At 43.1% G+C, this 22,910-nt stretch overlaps 1 protein-coding gene across 2 annotated transcripts in view; it reads right to left on the minus strand.

Moving 5' to 3' along the window:
- Positions 1-11,566: 11,566 nt before the first annotated feature.
- The window catches only part of STX11 (syntaxin 11), a 36,273-nt gene continuing 24,929 nt past the window's right edge, over positions 11,567-22,910 (minus strand). For both annotated transcript variants that reach the window (XM_023513526.1, XM_003790268.3), the window contains exon 2: positions 11,567-13,146. In XM_023513526.1, coding sequence (XP_023369294.1) covers positions 12,278-13,146 — 869 coding nt within the window. In that variant the 3' untranslated portion in view covers positions 11,567-12,277. The remainder of the gene's footprint in view (positions 13,147-22,910) is intronic.

Consider the following 22,910-nt stretch of genomic DNA (forward strand, 5'->3'; position numbering starts at 1 on the left):
TTTGGCCAGGGCTGGGTTTGAACCCACCACCTCTGGCATATGGGGCCAGCGCCCTACTCCTTGAGCCAGAAGTGCCACCCAATTGTCACTTTCAGAATACCACAAATCTCTCACTTTGTAGCATCATTCTTTTATTTCAATATTAGTTAAATGCTTCAGCCTCCAGGATACTTTACGCCCAAACTTTATACCATTTATATTATGAAGAAATATGGCCAGCTCATAGATTTCAGAATGTTATCCCTAACTACCATTACTAGTAGGAGAAATGTTCTTATCTGACGGTGAGAATGGGAGGCCAGCTGTTGCTTCACACTGGAAACTACTAAAAACTGGATGCCCTTGTGGATAACTGAACACTATTCTTTTGGATGCCAAAGAACAGAGTTGGTGGCTGAGCGCCTGTGAGGTCAACCAACCCTGTTTGTGGTGAAGCTTTTTCCAGCAGCTCTTAGTCATCTCTGATGGACACCATAGAAAGATTCAAGGTTGCTGGGACAGGGGATGAGGGGCAGGAGGTGGAGTCCTTGTACTGCTCTGCAGTTATCTCCTATCTATCCCAGGCCCAATTCTAGAAAACTCTAGAGGGAATTTTGCCAAGACCCTGCCCTATACTCCCCTCTTTCCCCACCTGGTCTTTTGTTTTCCAACTTTATTAAAGACAGATTTTGCTTTATGGTGCACCACCTCTGTATCCGCTTGCTGTGAGAGAAGTACTTTACACGCCTTATCATATTAATTTATTTTATCTAATTTCCCCCATGTCAACTTTAGTTCTTTGTCTTTCAAGTGTTTTGCTTCCCTTCTTTTCCTTGTCTTTCTTTGTATTTCCTTTAGAAAATACGAATTTTTTCTTTGTAGTTTTTGGCCAGGGCTGGGTTTGAACCCACCACCTCCGGCATATAGGGGTGGCACCCCACTCCTTTGAGCCACAGGCTCCACCTGCAGAAAATACGAATTTTATATCTTTTTGAGACTATGTTTATTTCTAGTTCAGTTTAGAATTTTTTTTTTCATCTATGTTCATACTGTTTATCTGATTTTTACATTTTGTAGCTTTTTATGTCTTTGATCTTAAATCTAATTATTTGGTCTTACCATAGTTCATTTTTCATTACATTCATATTTTTACCCTTGCATTTTAATATTTTAGTTTTTAAAAAATTTCTCTCCTTGTATAACTTTACTTTAACATTTTTCCCCCTTAGGAATATTTCTTTTTTTTTGAGACAGAGTCTCAAGCTATTGCTCTAGGTAGAGTGCCGTGGTGTCACAGCTTACAGCAACCTCTAACCCTTGGGCTTAAGTGATTCTCTTGCCTCAGCCTCCCAAGTAGCTGGGACTACTGGTGCCCGCCACAATGCCTGGCTATTTTGTTGTTGTTGTTACAGTTGTCATTGTTATTTAGCAGGCCCAGGGTGGTTTTGAACCCGCCAGCCTCCGTGTATGTGGCCAGCGCCCTACCCACAGAGCTACAGGAGCCACCCTATTTTGCTTTTTTTCCCACTAGTGAGAAATATGGCCTTAGGAAGTAGCAGTAAAGAAAACCTCCTCTGTCCCTATTGGCTCCACCAAGGCACAAAAGGCCTGGTTGCCCTTAGCAGTGCAGGATGTGGGCTCAGACTAAACCGGTTAGAGATTCAAGGGCAGGGTGAACTTAGAAAATGTCAAACAAGGGTACTCTCAGATTACATATCATCTATTTGTTGGCTGACCATATAACTTTTATCTTTCAAATAGGACACCTCTGAAAATGAAAAATGACACTATTAAAAATCATGCTGGGACCAGGCACTATGGCTCATGCCTATAACCCTGTAACCCTAGCACTCTGGGAGACTCAGGCTGGTGGGTCATTTGAGCTCAGGAGTTTGAGACCAGCCTGAGCAAGAGTAAGACCCAGTCCTTAAAAAAACAAAAATAACGGGGCATTGTGGTGGGTACCTATAGTCCCAGTTACTTGTGAGGCCCAGGAGTTTAAGGTTGCTGTGAGCTCTGATGCCCAGCACTACTGAGGGCAACATAGTGTGACTCTGTCCACCCCAAAAATATATTGGGACAACAGGTCTACAAGAAGCTGGTCCCAGGCAACTTACATATATATAAAAAATATGTAAGTTAAGATAAAAATTAATTGCTATCAGCTCTGCACATAGTAGACAGTTATTGAATTAACAACCATTAATATGAAGGATTATGTGAATTTAAGTGTCAATCAGCACACAATTCTCTGAATTGTGAACCACTTTCTTTTTGGGTTAATTAGAAAAATTCCTACAGGAAATTATAATTGCCTTTATACCTTAGGTATCTGGTATGCATTTTAGATTACATTAATTGGACAACAGCCCACAGATATTAATCTTTTTTTCAGTATTGGCAATAATTCTTCAATTTAATTTAGTTGTGGGTGGACAGGAAGGAAATGAAGATGATCCTGGTATTTTGTCTCTGGATAGCTGACAGGATGATAACTTACAGGGCTACTGAAGGTTTGTAGGAAGGAGACCAGAATGATGAGTTTGAGGCACCTATGACACGTTCAAAAAGAACAGTAAGCTGTTAAAATCCAAAGCTCTTTGTTTGTTTGTTTGTTTCTTTTTTTTTTTTGAGACAGAGTCTCACCAATGTGGCCCTTGGTAGAGTGCTGTGGCGTCATAGCTCACAGCAACCTCCGACTCTTGGGCTTAAGTGATTCTCTGGCCTCAGCCTCCCAAGTAGCTGGGACTACAGACGCCCACCACAACGCCTGGCTATTTTTTGTTGCAGTTGTCATTGTTGTTTAGCAGGCCTGGGCCAGGTTCGAACCTGCCAACCTTGGGGTATGTGGCTGGTGCCATCACCACTGTACTATGGACGCTGTGCCAGAGAGCTCTTAACCTAGATCTTTAGATGAAGAGCACTGAGTGAATGGCTCATGCACAGGCCAGAACCACAGGCAGGGGGCATCCATGAGATGATGCCCACGTGGTCTGTCTTCATCCCATGGTGTACCTGAGTAGAACCTGGCTGGATGCATGATGACCCAACCCCTACCACTCAAAAACAATCTGTTTCAAAGGTCAGAAAGAGAGCAGTTTTGTAGGCATTGGACAATGAATCTAGCTTATGTGTTAGCAGCTCAGGAATGTTACCTACTCACGCTGACAGCACATGGGAACTTTGGGTGACACGGAGACTGTGTACTGGCTTCTTATCAGCCAAACTTAAGACAGTTGCTGAGGTCATAGTGGTCCATCTTCTCTCGACAAGAGTTTGGCACTTGTCACCATAAGATAGCAAAGCCAAAGGGTAGATGAGATCCCATCTAAAAGGAGAGGAAAGAGGTAAGGGCAGAATTCTTGGCCACTTCACACGGCATTGTGTGGGCTCACACATTTGACCCAATACCATGAAAAACAGATGAGATAATGCTGTTTTTCTGCTACCAAGAACTGGGGAGCAGTAAATCCCCCTGTTCCCTTTAACCACATCTGATGATTTAGTGCAGTGTGGCGTCCAGGTGCAGGTAAGGGGAGGGCAAATCCTGTCAATCAAGCCCACACAGGGTCTGTGAGCTGCTGGCAAATCACGCCCTTTCTCCTGTCAAATGAATCAGAGCAGTTGCTCACATAAATTTCAACACATAAATATTTCCCTTTTTGTTTGTTAGTTTGTTTTTGCAAGGTTTAAGGAGGAATTCACTTGCTCCCTTGCTACACGGTATATTTTGATTTCCATGAGTTTTCATGTGAGGTATAAAGCACGGCCTCTACTTTGTTTTTGAGATTTAATGACAATTTTGAAAATAGAAATACATATATGTTTTTTTAAAAATTTCTTCTAGGTAAAAAAGCAGACTGAGCAAAGAAACAAGAGACTAAATGGAAGTGACAGCATCCTTCTCTCCCAGTTTTATTTAGTAGAGAGGATAGACCATGCAATAGGAAGATAAAGAGAGAAGTGACCCACAAGCTTTTAAAAATTTTTTTACAGCTGGGCTCGCCTGTAATCCTAGCACTCTGGGAGGCTGAGGCGGGTGGATTGCTTGAGCTCAGGAGTTTGAGACCAGCCTGAGCAAGAGTGGGACTCTGTCTCTACTAGAAATAGCCAGGCCTTGTGGTGGGCACCTGTAGTTCTAACTACTTGGGAGGCTGAGGTAAGAGAATCGCTTGAGCCCAAGAGTTTGAGGTCGAGGTGAACTATGACACCGCGGTACTCTGCCAAGGGTAACAAAGTGTTAAAAAAAATTTATTTTTACAAAGAAAGTACAAAAAGGAAAATAAAATAATCTGCAAATGAACACAAAGGGGCTTTGAATGATCAAAAATCTACAAGCACATTTGGGTGTTAGGAAAAATTTTTAACATGTTCATCCTGCTAACCACACTGAAGTTAACCACCCCCCAAATTATACCATAGATTATTATAATACATACTTTGACCAAATTATACTAACAGGGCGTACACAGAGGAAAGAGAGAAAAGCTTCCATCTTCTAGTCGTAACCATGGTCCCTGTGGATGTAACCGGCCAAGCCGGTGTTCACTTACGATTTCTGTTGTGGATACACAGATGGAACTCAACTGGGCTGGCTCACTTTTCCTACTTCCAGTGTCCCCTTTCTAAGTTTTGGTCCACCTCAGTTGTGTTCCTTCCTAGCCTGCCCTACTGCATATGGAGGGTTCTCACGCTTTCTGACCTCCTCTCCATCTAGGAAGAGCTCATCCTTCCTTACTCCTTACTTTTGTTTTATTTTATCTTTTTCAGGGACAAGGTCTCCCTCTCTAGCCCAGGCTGGAGTGCCGTGGTGTGATCCCAGCTGACTGCAGCCTGAACTCCTGGCCTCAAGCCATCCTCCCACTTCGGCCTCCCAACACATCTTCTTTTTATTCTATGACTTCAATTTACTCACACCACTGGATTATTCCTTCAAAAAATATTTATTTTAAGCCTTTGTGTCTCTTATCAAGAAGGAAAAGCCTTTCTCTTTCTCATTGCCATGCCCCCTAGGCCATTTTTAATGTAGCACTGACACTCTTATCTGTGAAGAAAGATGCAACTTTTCCCAATAAAGCTGTGGTTTCCTTTTGGAAATGAGAATTTCTTGCAGAGTCACTTCAAATACTGATAATGGCCAATGCAGGGAACCAAGGCTGAGCAGCTCTCCTCCCAGTGAGTTTCAGAGAACAGACAAGGTCTTTTATCTTCCAAACAATTTACTTTCTCTGGTAACTGCATGTCCTAACATCTTGCCACTAGGTAACATTTCTTGTTTGACAGGTTTCTTCCATAAACCAGATTACAGATTGTGGAGGAAGATTATGAAGAAAAACCAGGTTACCTCATCTCCGCCCTTTTAAGGGTACATGACATCAGGGTAAACCACAGGGCAAGGCAAAAGAATGAACTAGTTAAACATTCCTGTCCACAAGAGAAATTCCTGTCTTTGTCACATGGAGGCTAAATCATCTTTTCTCTTTTATCTAGGTGTTACATTCCTTGTACATGCTCCCTGCCTCCTGGAGATTCTCTTCTTGATTTGGTCCAAATCCATGTTTTGAAAGTGTTGAGGCACAGGCTGCGGGTGGCTGGGAGGCACTTGGGGCCCCCATGACAGTTGGTCTGCTGGATTGATTTCAGCAGGGAGAGAATTTGGGGCCTTGCTGGTCTAAGTAAAAGCAGTTTAATGTTCTCCATTCTCTCTTTAATCTTCAAACTCCTGCAATGCGTTTGAAGTCTTGCAGTTATTTTTCTGCACATTACACAGGCGGTTAGATTGTTCTGTGATTCCGAAGCAAGCTGGTTGTTTCAGACTGTGGTCACAGTTTCAAGCAGATGAATGGGTGTGGGTGCCTTGACATGTTTGGAGAAATAGACTGAGAGGGATAAATATACTGAGCCATCTCAGGTGCTTCTCTCTCTCTCTCTCTTTTTTTTTTTTTTTTGAGACAGAGTCTCAAGCTGTCACCCTGGGTAGAGTGCCAGGGTGCCAGTCACAAGTCATAGCAACCTCAAACTCTTGGGCTTAAGCCATTCTCTTGCCTCAGCCTCCCAGGTAGCTGGGACTACAGGCACCCACCACAACACCCTGCTATTTTTGTTGGTGTTGTTGTTGTTATTGCCGTTGTCATTGTTGCTTTAGCCGGCCCGAGCCGGGTTCAAACCGGCCAGCCTCCATGTAGGTGGCCGGGCGCCCTACCCACTGAGCTACAGGTGCTGCCAGGTGCTTCTCATACATAGCAACTTCAGTGACTGAGGACAGTTTAGGACTGAAGGCCAAAGCCACCACCCTGAAACACTGCCTTTTATGACTAGGAGCAGGGAGCTGAGTACTTTGTGCAAATCACCACACTAGATGCCCCTTAGAGAGAAACGTGTCCCGCTGAAACCCAGAGCAACACATTTTGTCCAAACTTTTTTTTTATTTTCTTAAAAAATTTATTTCAGATTAATATGAGGGTACAAATGATTAGGTTACATTGTTTGCATTTGTTAGGGTTAAGTTAAAGTTCAGCCCTTCACCCAGTCCCCCTCCTTCTCTCCCCCCACCATGTTTTAAAGTCTTCATTTTATATGCACAGAAAAGTAAAAAGAAGAAAGCTTCTTTTCCAGATAAAATGTAGCTTCACAAGTTTCTTGGCATCCAACTTGAGTCTGTACCTTTACTAAGAGGTTTCCTGCAGGCTCTGCCTCACAGCACCAGTCCTGGTCTCGGTTTGCTCCAGTCCTGCGCCTTCGGTGCCTGTGACTCAGACCTCCATCCCCTCTCCTCTCAGCCCTTTCAGAATGGCCCTTCATTCTCCAGGGGATCTACTTCCGCCCCCTCCCCCAAGTCTTTCTCCATCTCCTGTCCCTTCCCTTCATCAAGTCCTACCCCTGCACCCAGGACACTGTCCCCATCCTGGCCTCTGAGAGCCAGCACTCTCCCCCTCTGGAAGGCGAGACTGGAGATTGTGCTGTCTGCTGTAAAATGTGTACCTTCAAAAAGGTACACAGAAAGTCACTCTAACAGAACAAGTTCTGAATATCTCTATTTCTGCATATAGAACACAAATATCTGAAGATATATAAAAGAATAGCATGCAAAGTGCTAAGGATCAAACATAAACATGATGCTATTGGTTGTTCTCAAAAATAAAAAAAGCAGTCTCATAGTGGAAGCACGCCTTGCACGGTGAAGTTGTGAGCGACACAGCTTGTAAGACTGCACCTCACGGCTTGTAAGACTGTACCCCACCGCAAGAGCAGAACCGAGCAGGTGGGCGCTGGGCTCTGAAATGCGTCCTTTTCCCCAGCCAGTGACTGATGCAGAAAAGATTATTCCTGGGTGATGCCAAATACCTCTCATGCAGACCAGGCTTCTGCCTGGCCTTTCTGCTCCCTGTCCTTCACTGGGGTCAGCCTTGCCTCTGTCTCAGTGCTCTCACCCTGACCTGGCTCCCTCCCATTTTCTCTCTGGGGCAGTTTTCCTAATAGGATCTTTGCACCCCTCATCCCTTCCTGGAGACTGTTGCTCAGAGGACCCAGACTAACACAGGGGCCAAGTCCCGGGAAGTGAATCAGGCAGGGAAACAGCCTGCACGAATGCCCAAAGCTGAGTAAGGAGAGGGTAGGTGGGGTGAGCCTGAAAACAGGCAGGGCCTGGATCCTGCAGTCTCGCTAAGGAAATGGGGTTTTATGCCAGCAGCAGTGGGTGGTCATCACAGTTTTAAGTGGATGAATGGCACTATTCACAACAGCCAAAAGGTGGGAGCAAGGTATTGTCTATCAACAGATGAATCAATAAACAAAACGTGGTACATGTGCAAACATGTATATACATCCAGAGGAATTTTATTCAGCTTTAAAAAGAGAGGAAGTTCTGACATGTTACAACATGAATGAAGCTTGATGACATCATGCCAAGTGAAATAGGCCAGACACAAAAAGACAAGTGCTGTATGATTCCATGTCTGTGAAGTACCAGAGTAGTCACACTCATAGAGATAGAAAGCAGGCTGGTGGCTGCCAGGGCTGGAGGACTAAAGAGCTATTATTTATTAAGTATAGAGATTCAGTTTTGCAAGGTGGAAAAAGTGCCAGAGATTGGTTACCAAAAAATGAAGGTACTTAGTACTACAGAGCTGTGTACTTGAGAGTGGTTAAGAACATAAATTTTATGTTACGTATGTTTAGCCACAATTAAAAACAATAACAACATAGTGAAAATAGAAAGGCACTGTGACTCTCCTGCAGGACAGAGTAGAGACTGGACAGGAGACAGCAAGACTAGAGGCTCAGACCAATCCGAAGCTGCTGAGGTAATGGAGGCAGAGCCATCGTCTGACCTGAGCAAGAGGCTGTTCAGTGATGCTGCTGTTTGCAAGATACAGTGAACAGGAGGAACGGTGAGGGTGGGGGAGGTGGTGGGCTCCATAGCATGATCTCATACACATTAGCACCTCCACAGTTGACCACATCCCTCCACTGACCACCTCCTTAAATTGACCTACTTTTCATAGATCAGACATGCACCACATGTATCTATCAGTACAGTAGGGTTACAGTCCCTCAGGCTGTTAACTTGCAGAGGTCCACTGGATATATATTTTAATATGTATAATTTTACATGCTCTGTTATTTTTACTATCAAATATTACGGGATGCTAAGATACAGAGGGAAGACTGTATCTAAAGAGTGGGTTGTAGGCCAGGCATGGTTTTCATGCCTGTAATCCTAGCACTCTGGGAGGTTGAGACAGGGGTAGATTGCTTGAGCTCAGGAGTTTGCAACCAGCTTGAGCAAGAGTGAGATTCCGTCTCTACTAACAACAATAAAACTAGACAGGCATGTGGCAGGCGCCTGTAGTCCCAGCTACTCAGGAGGCTGAGGCAAGAGGATCGCTTAAGCCTAAGCATTTAAGGTTGCTGTGAACTATGATGCCATGGCACTCTACCCAGGGTGACAAAGTGAGACTCTGTCTCAAAAATAAATAAATAATAAATAAATAAATAAAGAGTTGGTGGTAAACTATGAAAATATAGAGGTACTGATTAGGAAAAATAGAAGAGGTCCAAGAAGTGGCTACAGAAGCTTAAAATTAAAATAGGGTATAAAACATACTTTAAAAATAAATGTCAAGAATCACAAAATGATAAGGTTGGGGACTCGTGTCTCACTCGCAGGATCTCACTGTTTTGAAAGCATCCTCTGTCGTCTCACTCCAGACATCAGTTCAGAAAACGGACTTTATCATCAGTAAACATATAATCTTTACAACCAAAGCTGCTTATGTATAGAGACAACTTGCCTGTTCCTCGTAATGCGTGTTGGTAATGAAGACACTCAGCATTTACAGGATGATGAAGTTACATTCTAGTTCCTATTCATTTTCCATTTCTAATAGGCCTATTTCATTAATTGCAATGATTTTCAATGCTACTATCAAAACAAGTCAGCTGTTACTCTGATTACAACTGGATGTTTCAAACTATCATCTTGATTACAAATTAATGAATTGCCTGCTGCAGTTGGAAATGCTTCACATATTTCAAAGAAAGGAGTAGACATATGTCTGATGGCAAAAAATAGACCAGGAGGAGTTATATATAAAAACCAAGGCTATAATTAGCCTATTTTACTATCTTTAAGCTATACACAATCTTCTGTAGTTTCCTGTCAAGATAAGAAATTTCTAAGGTAGACACTGAAGAATAGTTGCATATGACATTAAATTATAAAAAATTGGGACTGTTTTGGAAGAAATATAAAGAAAGGCCTTGGCACAAAAAGATCACTTTCCAAGTTGTTATCTTGAAAGGCAATAAAATTACTACTGTGATGCCACAGTTCAAACATTTTTTGAATAGTTGGTGTTTAAAAAATTCTAACTCTTCTCTACCTAACAAATGCAGACATTGGAACCTAATTCTTTGTACACTCAAATTAGCCTGAAACAATAATAAAAAAATAAATAAATCTAACTCTTATTAGATTTATAAATAGATTTATTTATTTGATGCACCACAGGTAAGCACCTATTCTATTTATGACATTTCTGGAATTGTCACAACCTATAATGTGTGGCTTGATTGTGGCCAAGGTATGAGGTAGATATTGGTATCCCCATTTTATAGATAAGAAAACTGAGGATAGGGAAGTTAGCTGTCATACAAGTAGTATGTGGCAGAGAAAGGATTTAAACCTAGGGAATGAGGTCTAGAATTTATACTCCTAACCACTGTGCCACACTCAGATGGTTACTAAAAAACAGGAAGAAAGAGCCTCACCTTTCCATAGGCAATAGTTCACTTAGTCTCTTATAGTCAAGTGCAGTCTTACACGCCTCTTCAATGTAGGGAATATAAAAATACACAAAAATCGCTTACTTTTATGATGGTCCTAAGCAAAGAAAATGCTTTATGGGTTTAAACAAGTCAAATTTGGGAAGCTTGCTTTCTTGTAGAGACCAGCTGTTGGTTTCTATTTACAATATTTTTTCTCAACAGTGAAAAGCATGGCCATGGAGCTGTGAAGACGCCTCTCCCCTCCCTTAGAAAAAAGGAATTAAGTCAAAGGTGAAACAAATCCCTGGAGATAACTGGGTGGAAAACATGAGATAAGTCTGAGAAGTTGCCTTGGTTTGCACAATTTTCATATGTAACCATGAAATTCAAATTAGGGACAGGACTAAGATCTTCCTGGTCATGCATGGGTCAGGTAAGGAGCTACAAAGAGTTCACAGACTCTTCTTTCTACTCCTTTTAAAATTCCACCTCCTGAAGGACCTGAAAAATATGAACCAACGGAACTTTCTCATGTATTAAATCATGAGTAGAAAGAGTTAAGAGTTGACTCAGAAGGACAGGAAACATGGTCAGTGTGGGTAAGTATATTATAAAGTTTGCAAATGAAACCAGATCTCGAAAGCTTGATGACTTTGCTAAACTCAGGAGAGAAAACCAGACCTCCTCCTGTGAATGCTTTGAATTTTTCATTTTTTTTTTTTCTCTGTTGCTCAGAGTTCCCTGCAGAGGTAGTGGCCTTGAGGAGCTAGGAGGAAGAAAATGTTAATAACAAAACAGTAAAGTAAGATTTAAATGGTCGAGACACAAAAATATAAAACGGGTGTTTATAATGTAACATTTATTACGCTTCCTTGAAAATTGGAATTATTCTATTTAAATTACTCCACCTCAGTGCATGAAAAGAATGATCACAGTAAAACAAAAGTAATATTTCTAAGCATGTTATTTTATTATCTCTAGTTGTGTATTTGTTTTCAGTCTTCAAAACCTGTCTTTACTGCCAAAACTAACACAGAGCTGTTTAAAATAAAGTTTTGACCCATACTGGACTGTGGAGATGTAGACTTCAGGGAGAAAAACTCAAAACACGCAAACCAATGCTAAGCGTTAGAAAAAAAATTTTTCTTGATATTTATCTACCATCTTTACAAAAAAAGTAAAGTTAAACTATTCGGTCATCATATACACTTCTTAGTGAATATTAGTATTTTACATCTACATACCTATGCATATGTAATAAGTAAAAAGATACATTGAAAATAGTTTTTATCTGTGAAAAATACATGAAATGTGACTGATATATACTTCAATTGGGGTGCTTGTTCAATATTCAGTGCTTAAAAATATTGGGAAAAAGAATACAAAAATATAATCCGGTAGATGACATCAAAAGTGAAAGAGATAAGGAAATAGAAAGTGTTCAGTGTGATTTTAGTAAGTAGGGAAAGGGAGCAGAAGGGTCCACATTGGGAGAGAATCACACAGCGCCAACTATATGAAACATCACGAAGGAAGGACGTAAGGTTTTTCCCAAAGCCGATTTCACTCACAATGGAATAGAACCAAGGAGTTTTGGGGGCAGAGTAAACAAGTTGAAGCTTTCATAACAAGTTCATGCTATGAAAAAACTGACTTCCTCCTTGAGTCCTTATTAGGAGTGCCTTGGACATTTACCCTACAGTCAGGAACAACATTAGTTATGTATCAATCCCCCGTGGGGAGGGTAAGAGTGCCATGTGTCATACTTTAGTTGTAACGTGTGTAACTTCAGTCGGAATCCGTCTTTACTGAAGAACCATTGGCGTCATTGGCCATCTTTCCAAGCACCAGCTGGGTTGGAATTCTTGAACCTCTGGGTTCTTTCCTAAAGACTGCGTTCCTTAAGGAGTTGAGGCGACTCCCCGCGTGCAGAGGCCTGGCTTTGGCTGGCTTTCCCAGCGTGCTGCCCGGGGGGTCCCCTCCTGGGCTGGGCGGCGGCCAGGGCAGAGGCTGCCGGGTGTGCTGCGGGCTAGTTGAGGCAGGGGCAGCAGAAGCAGCAGAGGGTCCGACAGGGGTTCTTCTTCTTGTACTGCACGGCCTTGCGCACCTGCGCCTTGGCCTGGCCGGTGTAGTCGACGGTCTTCTGCACGTTGAGCTCGATAACGTTCAGGGTGTCGGCCTGCATCTCCACCAGCACCGCCATCTGCAGGAAGAGGTCGTGAACGTCGCGGATGCGGCTCTCCAGTCGCAGCAGCTCGCGGTGGCGGCTCTCGATCTCGTTGAGCGCCGCCCGCGCGCCCTTCACGTCGGCCAGCAGGTTCTCGGAGAACACGTCCCACTTGCCCTGCTCGAACATGTCCTCGATCTGGGCGCCCGAGACGTCCTTGCCCATGATCTCCAGCTGGCGCTGGATGCGGATCTTGCAGTTGTCGCGCTGCTTCATCTCGGCCTGGTTGTACTCGTGCATGGCGCGCTGGAAGGTCAAGGTGAGCGCGTTGTACTGCGCGCGTGAGATGCGCGCCACGGCCGAGTGCGGGCCGTGCTGGGCCTCGGCCGCCTGGCTCAGCTCCTGCATGGCGCGCAGCTTGCGGTGGATGCCCTCGCCCCGGGCCTTGATGGCCTTGGCGATGGAGTTGGTGTCGCGCTTGATGCTGCTGAGGCGCCGCATGGACGTGAGGAAGCGAGTGTTCTGCTTTCCCAGGCGCTTCACGTCCACCATCAGCAGGTGATTTTCATCCTGAATGTCCTGGATGTCGCGGTATAAGGACTCCAGGATGTGGTCCGTCTCGAACACGATGTCCTGGTGGGCCGAGTCCAGGTCATCGTCCCCATCTGGGAACTGCTGGTCGTAGCGCTTGGACAACTCCACAAGTTCTTCTAGCCGGTCCTTCATTTTGCCTGCAAGTAGAGATAGAGAAGTTAAATTCCTCTAGCGAGAGTCAAATACTTGCATGCAGGGGGTCGAAGCTTAAAATAAATATTCTACTCTCAGCCCTTCTAATTCCTTACTCCTGAGTGTGGGTAGCAAGTGCGTCAAAGGAGCTGAATGTTCTACAGCATTGTGCTTATAGGTAAAGAAGTAGCATGACCGAAAGGCATGAATGGAGCTGTATTTTAAGGCCGATAGGTATCTGCGGTCAAATCACAGGTGCCCAGAACGCAAACGGCAATTTACAATTTTAGATTGCATTGGGAAACTATCTCTTTTCCTTGCTTTACGTTTTCCAGCCATCACAAATCAAGACACAGAAAAGGGGAAAATAAGAAGAAAAGATTTGCAAGCTAAGAGTTTTGTTTTTTGGATTTTTTTTTTTTTTTTTTTTTTTTTGCAGTTTTTGGCCGAGGCTGGGTTTGAACCCACCACCTCCGGCATGTGGGGCCGGCGCCCTACTCCTTTGAGCCACAGGTGCCAACAAGCTAAGAGTTTTTAAATAAGGACCATTGACAAGGCTTTGGGGCCAACGCTGAATGTTGCCTGTTTTGTCTATTTCGGCGCCCCTCCTGTACCGGCTAACAACTCTTAAAATAATAGTTACCACATAAACAAGGACTTAACGTTTTTTCTCTTAAAAATTTATATGAAACTAAAACATGCTTGAAGTAAAACAACAAAATAAACGGAAATCTAATCAGGTAGGGTACACTTAAGAAGTCTGTATTTCTTAGTCCTCGCCCCCAATATCACCCCCTACTGGCAGGCATCCTTAACAACACTATTTTTTTTAAAGGCTTTTGTATAGAAAATTTCAATCATACACAGCCTAGTAGCAATAGTATAACACATTCCCATTTATCCATCATGCAGCAGCAAATTTTGCCCACTATTACTCATTTTTGAAACAAATTGGAGGCTCAAGCAGAATTTCTGTGTTTTTACAAGGGTGGTTGTGATAATTTCCTTGCTGAGCAAGACGAAATAGTGTTCCTTATATCCATATTTTTTCCAGTGAAGTGAAAAGGTTTCATTTTTAGAAGCATGTATGTATATATGCCAAAATTGAGACCATTTTGCAACTGTGTGGCTGGAAAGATTCTCTTTCTTCTATAATGTTTGTAGAAAAGGAGGGGGTAGTAGCACTTAATGGCTACACAATCTATCAGGGATCTTGATCTCAAAAGCTTCTTTCAAGTTGAAGTCATTAATTTTATAGCATCACTAATGGAATTCTGACAAGTTGGATCTAGGGATAAATGGAAAATTATTCATGGTCTCTCATCTGCCATGATCATTATTTGCATAAATTAGAGTTTTTATTCAATGCTGGTGATTAGCACAAGGAGTTAACCTGTTTAAAATGCTATTTCTGCTATCTGGTTGCCAAAATCAAGACTAGACCTGCTCAACAATGAGACAGGTCACTGTCTTAGCACTATGACTCAGAGGCAGAAAAAAGACCCAGCCTGGACCAAAACTGTGCCTTCCCCTGGACTGAATTTCTTGGTATTCAAATATTTCTCCATTTTGAACACACTTTAAAGACAAACCACAAATTGAGGGGAAACTGGCAGATAATGGATTAAGATACGGTATATATGTGTGTGCATATATATACATATTTGTACATATACATAAAACACTACCTAACCCCAGTGAAAATGGTTTTATCCAGAGGTCCAAAACAATAGATGCTGGCATGGATGTGGAGAGAAAGGAACTGGGACTGCAAACTAGTACAACCTCTATGCAAAGTAGTGTGGAGATAGCTCAAGGAACTAAAAGATTTACCATTGGATCCAGCAATCCCACTACTGGATATGTACCCAGAGGAAAAGACACTTGCATTCAAATGTTTATAGCAACACAAGTCACAATCGCAAGTTTCCTTCAGTACATATTAGATTCATAAAAGGTGGTCTCCATACACCATGGAGTATTAGTCATAAAATAATGATGAATTAACAGCTTTTGTAACAACCTGGGTAGAACTGGAGGCCATCCTCTTAAGTGAAGTATCTAAAGTAGTGGTTCTCAACCTTCCCAATGCCTCAGCCCTTTAATACAGTTCCTGTGGGTCACGACCCACAGATTGAGCACTGCTGATCTAAAGGCTGCAAAAACAAACACCACATATGCTCACTTTTAAATTGGAACTAAATGATTAACATGCAGGTGCACTTACGGTAGTAAAATTCAGTGGAATCAAGCAGATGGAAGGTGAGAGAAAGGGAGGGGTAAATTCCCACCTACCACGTACAATGCACACCATCTGGGGGGTGGACAGAATTAGAACCTTGACCCAAACTATGGAAGTAATGCACACAACCAAAAGAGAGGCTTTGTGCCTACTGTGAAAGGAACAAGAAAAAAAGTGTTTAGACATTGGTAGGGGCCGAATTACGTGCCCCCCAGATGTTAGTCCTCCCAATTCATATGTGGAAGCCTCAAACCCCCACCAGCTCAGAATGCGACAGTGTTTGGAGTTAAGGTCTTTAAAGAGATAATTAAGTTAAAATGGGAAGTCTTTGGGGTGGGCCTTAATCCAATATAATCAGCGTCTTTATAAAAAGAGGAAATTTGGATACACATGTGTGCACAGAGGAAAGACCCTGCGAGGACAGAGGGAAAGGTGACCATATGGAGGCCAAGGGAGGAGGCCTCGAAGCCCACACATTGGGCCTCCAGGACTGGGAGACATAAATTTCTGTTGTTGCAGTCTGTGGTAACTCGTTATGGCACAATAATACACACATTAAGCCAATTTTGCTTAATACCAAGAAACAAACCTTTTCCTGTTTCACAGAAATATGTTACTTTTTTTTACAAGTTGTGAGAAACTTCCAACGCGGGAATGCACAAGGCGGAGTTGCACAGGCGCAAAGCTGAGTGTGAGGTCACTGCGGAGGTCACCTTGGAGATCCCTGGAGGGAAACAAGTGCAAACGCATGCCAGGACCTCTCTGTCTGTGTTCACGACAAAGAAATGAGTTAGACTTTACTGTTTTAATGTGAGTTCAAAATACTTAGCATTCTTGTTTCGATAGGAAATAAAGTGCACGTGTGGACACCTGCTATGCAGCTATTTGGGAAGCAAAAAATGATCTTGCCCTCAAGAGATACACCCCAAAAAGATGTTGCCCTCAAGATTACACACTCCAAATGAGGACTTCTGCTCAGCACCCACGTTCTGATTTTCAGATCCTGTAATATACAGAGGGTGCCAAAAGAATATATACACATTTTAAGAACCGAAAAAAATTGTATGACATTTGTCATACTCGACATTTACTGACCACATTTGTTATCTTGTATATTGTGTCCTATATCTCTTCTAATTACAGAAGTCCAATGTGACTGCAGTATTACAATTGAATACAGTTTTTTCCTTTCTTAATATGTGTATACATTTTTTGGCACCCTCTGTAGATCTCCTGTGTCCTGATTTTATGCCCATTTTTAAATTGCTGTCAAAAGAAAATGATGATTACAAATCAGAAAGTCCATGACAGGTCCCTATGGCTCCTGGATGATCCTTTGTATATGACTTATATAACATCTTTGTGGAAACTAGACAAAGGCCCCTTTCTCTGGGTGATTGCTGCCCAACCCTAGGGCATATACCCTGGGGAACTGAGCAGGGATGGATCCAGCCCCTCTCATCCCTGAGGAGACCACAATCTGGACAATCCCATGGCATCACCTGTGTACACCTTGTCCAGCCCCTCTCATCCAACCCTCTGCACTGCCACAGTCATCTGTCAAAGGCCAGGAAATGCCATAGGCACAGGTGGCAACACACCACTGTAACACAACCCTTTAAGGACAAAAGTGTACCCTCCCCAATTGGCTTATTCAGATCAATACTTAATAACATCACTCTATTGAGTAAAACCCGGTGTTCTATGTTTTGATTTTCAAAAGGACTCAGATCCATACCTAATAACTTCCCTCCATTGAGTAAAACCCAGTGCTCTGTTTTGATTTTTAAAAGGACACATCTAAGAGGGAAAAATTATTCTTTCTACTTCCAAAAATTTTAAGCTGAAACAAAGAGTTCCCCAAAGTTCTTATTTTTTTCTTGCTCGAAAGTTACTTTAAAACAACACATATGTGTTGGGTCTTAAAGTGAATTGGGCAAGAACACATTTGATACTTCTTAGGGCTCATTCAAAGCACAGTTTGAGAGTCTAAAGAGTGTTCATTGAGATAGATTCTAAATGTCTGAGGCTAAAAAATAATTTAAACTGTCTCTTGTTTTCTCTTCCTCTAAAGCAAACAGCAGGAGGGAGTTATTCAAAGCATGTTGGGGAGGCCAGTGTGAAACGCAGTCTCTCCTTTCTAATCACTCTGCTCATTTGATGCCCCTCCCCCATACACTTTCACTTGTCAGTTCCTTCAATCAGAATTTTCTGCCAGTGAGATTGTCATTTTATCCTATCTGTGGCTCTTTTTTTCTTTAAATGGAGTGTGTGCTTTTGTCCTTTTCCTGTCTCATCACTGTATGTTAGATGTGCAGGGGGGAGGCAGCCTGGCTTCTGTTGGTTCATTGTCTCAGGATCAAGAGGATCAGCGTCTGAGGAGTCTGATCCGTACCCAGATCTGATACAGATGGAGTATAAGCCTCTGGACTTAGAGGCTAATGCCATCATCAGATGAGACATCCAGGAATCCTTGGATGGGGGTGAGCAATATTTTCCTTCCTCTGTCATCAAGAGAAATGAGAATGATTTCAGAGACAGACTATACCTGATGACAATAGATGGCAACAAATTCTTAGAGTACCTCCCATCAAGAACTAGTGTCCATTTCTCTGGTTTTTGTGAGACAGAAGTCTCACTCTGTCACCCTGGGTAGAGTATCATGGCATCCCAGCTCACAGCAACCTCAAACTCTTGGGCTCAAAGCAATCCTCTTGCCTCAGCGTCCCACGTAGCTGGGACTATAGGCGACTGCCACAACACCTGGGCTAGTTTTTCTATTTTTAGTAGAGATGAGGTCTCGTTTTTGCTCAGGCTGGTCTTGAACTCCTGAGCTCAAGCGATCTACCCACCTTCGCCTTCCAAATTGCTAGGATTACAGCAGGAGCCCCCGTGCCCAGCTTGATTTCTCTATTCTTTGAATCTGGGTTTAGCCAAGAGATTTCCTTTGACCAAGAACACTAGAGAAAATGTGAAGCAAGAAGAGACTTGAATGGCCCTGATACCTTACCGCGGTTCTCATCTGCGGCATTAGGAAGGTTGAGAACCACTGCCTTAGGGCTCACCCTCTCTGGGAACACAGAAACTGTCAGGTGAAGAAGCTCAGATAGCCGCTCGGAGGATGAAGACCACATGGAGAGGTAGGAAAGCTCCCAGCTCCCAGCTGACTCACCTCTATAAATGCCAGACTGAGCCCAGCTGTGCCCAGGGGAGGACCCACCAGGACTCCCTATCTGCCGTGGGGCTATTGCAGAGGGTTTATGTGGATTAGGTCATTAGATCCTTGCAGCCGTGAGAAACAAATTGTTACTGGGCCAAGGTTTGCTTTACTGACAGAGCTACCTGACACACTCCTCTTTGGGTTTCTCTGTGTCCCTTAAGGTTCACTCTTCTTTACAGAAAACCTAGAAGACTGACGCAAATCATAATTTCAGGAAAGTAAATTCCCATGCATTTACAAACAAAAGTTTATTGCTAGGATTTAAAAATATAGATATAAGCAGTATGTACCAAATAACTACCTTGATGATGTATTTCGCCTACTTGATGGACTGTGGCCTAAATTACGCTAAATTGATTTTAATTCAGTGTACATATGTGATATTCTACTCGCTTGCAAAAATCAATACAAAACGCACACACAAACACACGCTTTTTGAATGCGTCTGAAGACAGCCTTTCCTTTTCTTTTGAGGATTGTGGTCATAATCATGGATAAAAAGAAAAAAGAAGCTAAAAAAAGATCATCTCACATACAAGTAGACTCCGCACAGAGGCTCTGTGCAAGTTGTTTGTCAGTGCAGGGTGTTAGATAGGAGACCTTGAGCAGTGGGCCCAGGAGAGCACAGAGAGAGTCGGCAGTGGAAGCCTTGGCTGAAAGTCAGTCTGACAAGAGGTTTTGAGAACTCGAAGAGCCAGTTTTGAAATGGAGGTGGGGAGTTTTAAGTGCATCACAAGCCTACTTTTCAGATCACCAAAATAAACAGTGAGTGGCCTCAGTATGTCTTCTCAACCAATACAACCCTACTGCCACATCCCAAACCTTCCTCTGTCATCAAAGATTGGACCAGAGAAGTTTCTTTCCCTCACACTAAAAAGAACCAAAATTAGTGAGCAGGAACTAGGTCTCTAAGGAATGTCAGAAATAGATGATGGCCTTCCTAACCCATCGTCATGTTAAAGGGAATCAGGTCACTTCCCTTCAGCACTGTAGGATCTGCTCCGAGTTCCGCATCTACTCAGGGAAGTAGGGCAGAGTGGCCAAGGGTTCAGTCTGGGCAGACATGTGGTGACATCTTCAGACCCCACCTCAGCCACTCCCGGGCCTGGCCTGGGATTTCTCCCTGGTGTGGGGATTCCCAGCAGTCAGAGAGGCCAGTTCCTAAGAGGTGAGTGCTTTGCAAGCCTCCAATATGTCACGTGTCTTTGTGAGCCGCCTTCTCTACCTGGTCTTCCCTACGTGTAACTACCTCACAGGACGGCTGGCTGGAGATAAGCCAAGGAAAGCTCGGAGACCAGCTCCTGACAGAGCGCACACACTCCGTGGAGCACTGGCTAATCCACCCCTGACAGTTCATTTCTTGTCTCATCTATGATGATAAGTGAACTCTAACACCGTGGGTTGCTTATTAGTTGATGTTCAAAATACTTTTCTTCCAATTATGGTATTGTAAAATCTTTGGATTTCTGATGATGAAAGCAACTCATCATGCTCTTTGTAAAAAAATATAATAATAAAATAATAAAGGTTGAGCATTACTAAGCCCCAAATCTGAAATCTGAACTTCACCAAAATCCAAACTGTTTTGAGCATCGACATGTCACAAGTAGGAAATTCCACACCTACCCTCATGTGATGGGTTGCAGTCAAAATGCAGGCACATGACATATTTATTCAGTGCCCGTAAGGGGAAAAAAGGCCCTTTTCAGCTGCCAGGTATCTTTTCTGCACACGTTCCCGATTCCTCCATGCAAGCACACCTTCAAAGGGAAATAAAATAGCGCGTGTGCACTGGGCACGCCAACGGCAGGTTCCCCACGTGGGGCCAAGAACTGTGTGAAGCACTCTCTGTGGGTTTAGGTGTTGTTGCTTATTCTTTGTAGTGTAACGATATTGTTGAAAATGTCACAAAGGCCTACAGATACCTCTATGAGTAACAGTGATAAGAAAACCAGGAAGCGTTTCTGTACCTGTAGCACAGAAGGTCAAGTTGTTGGAGAAAGTGGACGGCAGTGTAAATGTGGACCATCTGACAGGAGAGCCTGGGGTAGGAATGGCCCCTATCCATGACCGGAAGAAAGAAGAACAAGCCATAAACATTCTACGCTGATCAACAGAAATTAAAAAATTTCAAAAAGAATTTAAAAAGAATTTAAAATTCTTTCAAAAAGAATTTAAATTCTTTCTTTCAAAAGAATTTTAAAAAGAGCGAAAACACTGCATAAAGCTCGCAGTGAACGTCTCCATCATGTATTGGAAGAACAGAACCATCAAGCACTCGAGTGCACACAGGCGCCTCAATATGCACCGGTGAGCAAACAAGCAACCATCTCTCACGACCTACTGCAAAATGGAAGAAAACCAAGTAGCCAACAGGCTGGTTGCAGAAATTTAAGAAAAGACACAGCATTAAACTTTTAAAGATTCGTGATGATAAAGCATCTGCTGATCACAAAGCAGGAGAGACATTCATTGACGAGTTTGCCAAGGTCAATGCTGATCAAAGTCTGAAAGAAGAACGAGTCTATAATGCTGATGGAACATCACTGTATTGGCAGTTTTTCCCCAGAAAGACACTGCTGACGGCTGATGAGACAGCCCCTTTAGGAATTAAGGATGACAAGGACAGAATAACTGGGCTGGGATGTGCTCGTGGCAAAGTATAAACTTGCTGTGATAGGAAAAGCTGGCATCCTCACTGTTTTCAAGGGAAAATTTTCTTTCTAGCCCTTCATTATGCTAACAAAAGGCACAGATCATGGGGGACTTCTTTTCTGATTGGTTTCACAAACACTTTGTACCAGGGCTTCACATTCACTGCGAGGAAGCTGGACCAACATGATGACGGCAAGAATTGTTATTCTTGACCTCTGTTCATCTTCCAGCTGAAATTCTCATCAAAAATAATGTTGATGCCATCCATTCCCCCCGCCCCCACCCCTGCCCCGTGTGGCTTCATGAATTCATCCATGTGAGCGGGGTATCCTGAGATTACTCAGGAGTAAATATATAAACATTCCTTGAACAGCATGCTCGCAGCAGTGAACAGAGGCAGGGGGGTGGAGGGTTTTCTAAAGGAGTTCAGGGTGAAGGAAGCCATAGACGCCATGGCTAATGCCTGGAACACAGAGACTGAAGACCCAGTGTGTGCAGCCCGGCCCGACCTCTTCAACTGCCTTCAGTGACGGTGACGAACAAGGTGGTTACTTTGAAGGATTCCATATGTCAAATTAGGGGGAAAGGTTGTTCGGCCTCCTTACATATATGCACAAAATACACCTCCGGAGACCATGGTAAGCTGGAAGAAGTGGATATCGAAGAAGTTTCCCACATTGATAATGAGGCTCCAACTGTTCCTTCACTCACTGATGGTCAAGCAGCCAAAATGGTTCTGAAATAAGGTGCTCATGAAAAAGGGACAGTGAAGATGACGATTTTAAAACTGCAGAAAAAGTCCCCACAGGCAACATGATGGCAGAGGCGTAATGGGCTCATTGAAGGACTGGAGCAGCTGTGTGTGCACCGCAGAACAAGAGCCACATCAGTTTATAAAACCAAGTAGAGACGACTAAGACAAAACCCACTGTTACCAAGGCAGAATGACTTTGGAGGGGACATGTTAAAAAGCCGTCCAGCACCAGGCCTCCCAGTCCTCAGGACCCACTTTACGGTCACTCAACTGTTTCTGATGATTCTTCCCACCTAAAAAACACATCGTCGCAGGAGGAGGCTGAAAGCCTGCCACTGTTTGTTGCTGTTGCTAACAGCTGACACAGGTATTCTGGTGATGCTACTGGGCTACTTTGTCACTATTTGTTCACTGTATTAACAGTATGCCATTTTTGTACTGTTAAGTACTTCTATGTGAATAAGCGTAAGAAAATGATTGCTCATCAGGGGCATATATATTCAAGGTCAGTAAGGATCGTGATGCTAAACCTTAGCTTGTCCACATGGGTGGCTGAAAGAGTAACACTTTTGCTTGCTGGTGGTTCAGTACACACAGACTTTATTTAATGCACAAAAATATTTAATGTATTATATACAATTCCCTTCAGGCTATGTGTACAAGGCAGGTGTGTACAGGCTTACACCTGTAATACCAGCACTCTGGGAGGCTGAGCCAAGAGATTACTTGAGACCAGGAGTTGGAGAGCAACATAGACCTCATAAGAAGATCCCATTTCTATAAAAAAATCATACATATTTCCTACACAAGAAGAATGCTTACATAAAGCATTTTTAAAGGAAAAAATAAAAATGTTGGGAAGTTGAAGAAGACTGATGAAATATTTAAAATATAGACA

The sequence above is a fragment of the Otolemur garnettii genome, unplaced genomic scaffold (assembly GCF_000181295.1).
Source record: "Otolemur garnettii isolate 467f Iridium unplaced genomic scaffold, OtoGar3 scaffold00042, whole genome shotgun sequence".
NCBI classification, from domain to species: Eukaryota; Metazoa; Chordata; class Mammalia; order Primates; family Galagidae; genus Otolemur; species Otolemur garnettii.